We start from the raw sequence: 7109 nt of genomic DNA, 5'->3' as shown, positions 1-7109 counted from the left end.
TTTGCGGGGTTGGCTGTATGACGTTGTTTGTACTTGGGATGTCAGTTTCCTGTTAATTGGCCTGCACTGGGGATCTTGCTGCATTAATGGGAATGTGTCAAACTTTTTTGGAAGATGCATGTCCGTTTGGCTGTATGATGTTGAGAAAAATAAAATGGTGGATTGATGACATGGAATGTGTAGTGAGGTGAACTGTGATCTTTTCACTTTTGCTCAAACTAAACATGGTTTAGGTAACATGGTACCATTCAGTAGGCGAAGATCTACCTTCTATGATGACAGTACTAATTAGTATTCAGAACTAGGAGAAGACATGATTGTGATATTCCTACAAGCACCACGGATAGCATTACGATACATTTCTGTGTTATGATCTCATAGCCTATGTTCCACTTCTGAAACTAGAGTGTATTGGTAACAAAACCTTTACATGGTACTTGATCCAAATTTGACCATAGCTCGGAATAATGGTGAAATAGAGAGTATTAAGATATTTCCTCTTTCTGATGAATTCCCTTGCAGTAGTAACACTATTATCAAAGTGGACTGACAAAAGAAAGAAAGAACACTCTTTCTAGTTCTGATTTGTTATGTAACTCTAATGCGTTCTCAAATCATGATGTTGGTTCGGTTGCTGCATCAACTTAGTCTGTATTTGCAGATTCTAATTTCAACAACATGGTATGGATCTTTGGTAGTCCATGATATTTTGTAATGTGCATTTGTGTAATGCTCTAGCAGAGCAGTTTTAGTATTGGTTGAATTATTTTTGTTTTCCAAGCTTTGTTGTAAGTTCTCCATACTGATTTATCGTATCTCTTCATATGAAGATTCTTGCATGAAATGGACATGACATATGCTGCTACTGATGTTGTCGTTTCTCGAGCTGGTTCTGTGGCTTGCACTGAGATATTGGTCACTGGGAAACCGGCAATTCTGGTATCATATATCACATCAAGTTACTTGTTATGTAATTCCATTTGTTTTATTTTTATGTACCTAATTCTACCATTTAACAACAGAATGCAACCAGGTTAACCTTTGTTGTGCTCAAATTATAACTTTCATGTTTAATATTTTGCATATTTTAAAACCAATTCCTCTTTGCTGTGTTAAAAAAAACTTGGATGTTCTAATGAAATTGATGCTATGAGTTGTGTCAAAGTTTAAAGAATAACCATATAGTAACATATTTGGAGTGCAGCAACTAGAAAGGTCTTCTCACTTCTCAGGCCCATAAAATGACCAATGCCGTCATGCTGTGCCAAAGACCTATGTGCTGCTGAAAGTATTTTTTATTTTAAGTTAATAGAAAAGGTGGACTAATAATGTGCATTTATTGGCCACAAACTGCAAGACCAAACTACAGTACATGTTACACGTTTTATCCTTTTTCTCAAATTTGTCCATGCAACTTTGTTTAGATAATTTGTTTTCTCTTTCTTTCAGATACCCTTACCGACAATTGTGGATGACCATCAAACGAAAAATGCGTATATCATGGCAGATGTCATGGGAGCAAGGGTCATAACCGAAGATGAACTTGATTCTAGTAGTCTAACATGCATAATTGATGAAATTGTTGGTATGTGACATCAACTTACTTTCATGAGTTATACATGATAATATCAAACACCGGGGAAGCAATTTTTATCATGGTAATTATTGGAATTCTAACTTGTTTTAGACTTAGCATGCTTTGCAAGATCAAAATTGATTATACTAGATGGAAACAAAAAGTTGCACTTGAACTGAATTGTCCCCTTATTAGTTTGTAGTACTTTCAACCAGGGCGCTTGCTCAAGTATTGTTGCGTGTGGGAAACACAATACCAGGGAGCAAGGGATGCCCCCATTTTTGGTTCAGTGAGGGGCGAAGAGACACACAAATCCTACCTCTACGACATGGTGATGTTTACACAGGTTCGGGCCGCTGTGAAGCGTAACGCCCTACATATTGCTGGATTTGCTCACTCGATGTGATGAACAAAGTTTACAAGAGATGGTTTCCGTTACCGAGGCCGCCGGGACTAAGAAACGGGCTCTAGTATGTGGGTGTAGACTTGCTGAGAGTCGAACCATGATCTGGGTAGCACGAACCTCCTTTTATAGTTCCAAGGGGTGGCCATAATTGCTACAGGGCAGTAAATATGGTAGTTGTACAGTGGAGCACCTAACTCACTAAATGTGAGAGGCACGTGTCGTCATATTCCGTTGCCATCCGGTACAACCTTTGCACACAGTAAATGGCATCTTTCTTGTCAGTTTTGATGGTGATAACATCCCAAGGCCCTTGCATTTTGAGGGCGTTGTAGGCATAATGAGATGCCACCAGGTCAACGCGAGCCGCCGTAGTATGCTGTTGTAGGGAATTGGGGTATCAGCAATGTCAAAAGTGATGCTCTCTGTGCGAAAGTTGTCAGGATTGCTGAATGTGACCGGTAAGGTAACCTATCCAAACGGCTGAGTGGATCCTGGGTTCACTCCCTGAAACGTTCCCATGGGGTGAAGATGCCCTGCCAGGATCTGCATGTTCTTGGAGAGGGGGTTGAGGCCAGCGCCACCATCAAACAACATCTTAGTGACCTTGATGTTGTTGATTGTAGGCGAGACTACTAGTGGGAGGATACCAACGCTCGCTGTGCAGTCAGGGTGATCCCCAACATCGAACGTGATTGGGATGGCGGACCACTTGAGTGGCTGTGTGGCCTCCACACGAGTCTCGACTGCAGTCAGGGTGATCCCCGACATCGAACGTGATTGGGATGGCGGACCACTTGAGTGGCTGTGTGGCCTCCACACGAGTCTCGACTGCATTGAGCTCCTGCGACAACCGTTCTTATTTTCTGCACCTTGCACCGCTCCTCGGTGAGTGTCCTCACTTTCCTGCAATCCTTGAGGTCGTGCATGGTACTCATGTGGACCGTGCACCACGACATTGTGATCAGCAGCAGCTAAAGCTTCCCCTTGTTCGCCATCCTTGAGTTCGTGGGATCAAGCTCCGTGTCCAGGACTTAGCCCTGCTTATGCTCACGATTTCTCTTCTTGCCGGGACCACCAGATGTCTCGGCTACATCATTGTCCATGGGAGCTTCCCTGGGAATCCTTCTACCTTCCTCCACGCGCGCACACTTATTAGCCAGCTGAAAGAGCTCGTATATAGTGCGCACTTGGTGCGTGTTCAGCTTCTCGCGCATCTTGGGATTGCGCACGTTCGCGTGGAACATGTCAATCGCTGTTGCAGCGTCGATGTGGGAATGCTTGTTGCACCTGGCCGAATCTCTGGATGTACTTGCGTAAGGGTTCGCCTGAATTCTGAACAAGAAGGCAAATCGCTCTTGATTCCTGGGCCCTTAATCGACCTTGGAAGCCCCAACGAATTGATCGCATAGGTCGTGTCAGGAGCGGACGGATTTTGCCGGGAGGTTCATCAACCAGTACCGACATTGGGCTTGAGGGCCAGAACCAATTGGCCATAGCTGTGTCCTCAGCCCCTGAGGCGTGCATCACGGTGATGTACATGTGCAAGAATTCGATAGGATTGGTCTTGCCATTGTACTCAACGGGCGCGTTGGACTTGAACTTGGGCGGCTAGACCACTTGGTGCAGCTCGGGCACGAACACAGGGCAACCCGCGCCATATAACACTAACCCGTTCACGAGAACTACATTGTCCTTCGCCCGATGACGCTCCATCTGGACGCGGGCGTCTTCGCCACGCTGGTCGGTGAGGTCGTTATGGAGGTCTTGGTTGCGTGGCGCTGACGAAGATGCATGGTAGGAGCTAGGACCCTACCGGGTCTAGGGCGGAGGTTGTACGGGAAGGAGGAGGGTGGACGGAGATGCGAGCGCGGCTGCCGGCAACGGGGCGCCGTGGCACGCTGAAGAAGAGGCGGCGGCGGCGCAAGGTGCGGCTAGGGTTTAGGGTTTCGGCTACTCTGGGAGCCGGGCAATAGGATTTGTCTTATTGCTTAACTCTCAAAAGAGTCTTACAACTTGTTTATATAACCACGATGTGAATAAAAATAAGATAACTTGTGGGCTAAGCCCCTAACTAAACCTGCCCGGTGGGCCTCCTACGGGCATAAGTCTGCCCGATCATAACATCTCTCCCCGCCTGCGCAAACAGCTCGTCCTCGAACAGGAAGTCTGGGTAGTGTTGGCGGAACTCCTCGCGTTGCTCCCAAGTGGCTTCCTCCTCCGGAAGTCCAGCCCACTAAATCAACACGTACCACACTCCGCGGCATAGCTGGGCCTGCAACACCTTCTCCGGTCCCGGAAGAAGACGCCCGTCGGAGGTCGGAGGAAGCGCGGGAGGGGCCGCAGGTGGCTCCCCACGGAAGGGCTTGAGCAGCCCCACATGGAAGACGTCGTGGATGCGAGCATCGGCCGGAAGCTGAAGGTGGTAAGCCACCTTCCCTATGCGCTCCAAGACAGCAAAGGGCCCGACATAGCGAGGACCCAGTTTACGCTTCGCGCGTGGGTCCAGTGACTGCGTAGAGCGGTGAAGGAGACGCAGCCACACCTAATCACCCACCGTGAACTCCGCCTCGCGATGGTGGTCGTCATAGTAGTGCTTGGCCAGCTGCTGGGTCTGAATGAGGCATTGCCGGACCTCTGCCAGCGTCTCGTCACGGCTCCATCTCGTCACGGCTCCGCAGAAGATCACCGGCCGCCTCCGTCCGAGCCGTCGCTGGATCAACTGGTAGGATGGCCGGGGGTGGTCTGCCGTAAACCACCTCAAATGGCGTGGCGCGTAGGGCGGAGTGATAGGAGGTGTTGTAGCAATACTCCGCCCACTAGAGCCAATCCACCCACGCGCGAGGACGATCACCTGTGACACAACGCAAATACATGGCAATCACCTTATTGACGACCTCGGATTGGCCGTCCGTCTAAGGGTGGAAGGCCGTGCTCAGGCGGAGCTTCACGCCCGCCATCCGGAAGAGATCGCGCCAGACATGCCCCGTGAACACCGGGTCCCGATCGCTGACGATCGAAGAGGGAAACCCGTGGAGGCGGACGATACCGTCGAAGAAGGCCCGGGCTACGAACGCCGCAATGTAGGGATGGCCGAGCGCGTCGAAGTGAGCATACTTGGAGAAGCGGTCAACCATCGTGAGAATGACCGATTTGCCGCCCACCTTGGGGAGGCCCTCGATGAAGTCCATGGAAATATCTGCCCAGACCTGAGATGACACCTCCAAGGGCTGGAGCAGACCAACCGGCCGCATTGTCTCCTTGTTACGCTGGCACGTCACACAAGACCGCACCCAGTTGCGGACCAGGGCCCGATCACCTGGAATGTAGAAGTCTGCTCGGAGAAGATGGAGGGTTTTCTGCACACCCTCATGGCTCGCCGAGTGGGCCAACAGCAGCACCTGGTGATGGAGATCGTCGTGCGCCGGCACGAAGACCCGACGCCCATGTAGGAGCAACCCGTCGGCGAGGCGCCACGGCTCCTCCAGCTCACCCGCAGCCAGCTGCTGCTGAAGGAGGAGCGCGTCCGGCGCGGCCGCGGTCGCCCGACGGATGTCGGCGAAGAGGACGAAAGAGGGCCCCGAGCGGATGCAGAGCGCCGCCCCCTCAGAGTCATCGACGGCGGTGTCGACGTCACGACGAGACAGGGCGTAGGCAACGGTGTTAAGGCGGCCCGGACGATACTCGACGGAGAAGTCGAAGCCGAAGAGCTTACTGATCCACAGGTGCTGCGGCACGGTCGACAACCTCTGGTCCAACAAGAACTTGAGGCTGTAATGGTCCCGTGCGAATCCGGAAAGACCGACCCCACAGATAGGGCCGCCAATGACGCACCGCCTGCACCAATCCAATGAGCTCGCGCTCATAGGCCACGAGCTTAAGATGACGCGCGGCAAAGGGCTTGCTGAAGAAAGCGAGGGGTCCACCGCCCTGATGAAGGACGGCGCCGAACCCCGCACTGGAGGCGTCTCAGTCGACGACGAACGGGCGGTCTAAGTCAGGCATCTGAAGGAAGGGGCGGAGGACGTGCTGAAGATGCTCCGCCCACGAGGCGTTGTAGATAAGAATATCATCAAAGAAAACGAGCACAAACCGACGCAAGTAGGGGCGGAGGACGTCGTTCATCAGAGCCTGAAAAGTCGCCGGTGCGTTGGAGAGACCAAACGACATGACCAAGAACTCGCAGTGGCCGTGGTGAGTCCGAAACGCTGTCTTGGCGATATCATCCAGGTGCATCGCACCTGGTGGTAGCCCGACCGGAGATCGAGCTTGGTGAAGAAGCGTGCCCCATGTAGCTCGTCCAGGAGCTCATCGACCACCGGGATAGGAAACTTGTCCTTAAGAGTCAGGGCATTAAGGGCGCGGTAGTCGATGTAGAAACGCCACGTGCCGTCCGACTTGTGGACGAGGAGGACCGGCGCGGGGAACAGTGATGTGGAGATCCGAATAATGCCCAAGGCGAGCATGAGCGCGCCCTGCCGCTCCAGCTCGTCCTTCTGCAGCTGAGGATACCGGTAGGGCCGTATTGCCATCGGTGCCGAGCCCGACAGAAGATGAATACGGTGGTCGTAGACCCGGGCTGGCGGAAGGCCCTGCGGCTCGTCGAAGAGGTCGTTGTGCTGCTGCAGGAGGTGATCCAACAGGGGAGGCTCGGCCTCGGTGGTGGTCGCGGCCATCTGGAGCTGGGGCGTCGCTGATGAGGCGCGCCCAACGCCTTCCCACCGGACGCGGCGGCCAAGACGCCAGAAGGTCATCGTCAGGGCGTCGAAGTCCCAGAGGATGGGGCCGAGACTCCGCAAAAAGTCGACGCCGAGGATGAAGTCGAAGCAGCCCAAGTTGATGCCGGCGCACGTGATGGTGAACTGCTCGTCGCCGATGGTGACGGGCACGTTCCGTGCCAGCCCATGGCACCGGAGACGGTCGCCGTTAGCCACGGTAACCCGAAGTTGCTCCCCGCCCGTCGGCTGAAGTGCTAAGCGCCGCATGGTAGCCTCAGGCAGGAAGTTATGGGTGGAGCCCGTATCCAGGAGGGTCACCACGCGCTCGCCGTGAATCGTCACCGGTAAGAGCATAGTCCGCTCGTTGCGGATGCTGCCAAGCGCATGGAGCAAGACGACGAGTGCCGTCGCC

The 7109-nt window shown here is 52.6% G+C and overlaps 1 protein-coding gene across 2 annotated transcripts in view; it reads left to right on the top strand.

Annotated features, from left to right (window-relative positions):
- The window catches only part of LOC119276036 (UDP-N-acetylglucosamine--N-acetylmuramyl-(pentapeptide) pyrophosphoryl-undecaprenol N-acetylglucosamine transferase), a 42107-nt gene that overhangs the window by 1221 nt on the left and 33777 nt on the right, over window positions 1-7109 (top strand). Inside the window, exons 2-3 of one of the 2 annotated variants that reach the window (XR_005136215.1) lie at window positions 831-939; window positions 1450-1658. Coding sequence is in view for 1 of the 2 variants with exons in the window: in XM_037556989.1 (XP_037412886.1) it covers window positions 831-939; window positions 1450-1585 (245 nt within the window). In the remaining variant the exon portion in view is untranslated. The remainder of the gene's footprint in view (window positions 1-830; window positions 940-1449; window positions 1659-7109) is intronic. The other variant, XM_037556989.1, reaches the window with a different exon arrangement.

The sequence above is a fragment of the Triticum dicoccoides genome, chromosome 3B, assembly GCF_002162155.2.
Source record: "Triticum dicoccoides isolate Atlit2015 ecotype Zavitan chromosome 3B, WEW_v2.0, whole genome shotgun sequence".
In the NCBI taxonomy this organism is placed as follows: domain Eukaryota; kingdom Viridiplantae; phylum Streptophyta; class Magnoliopsida; order Poales; family Poaceae; genus Triticum; species Triticum dicoccoides.
Note: the sequence above shows the minus strand (reverse complement) of the source record. Positions and strands in the feature narration are given on the sequence as shown.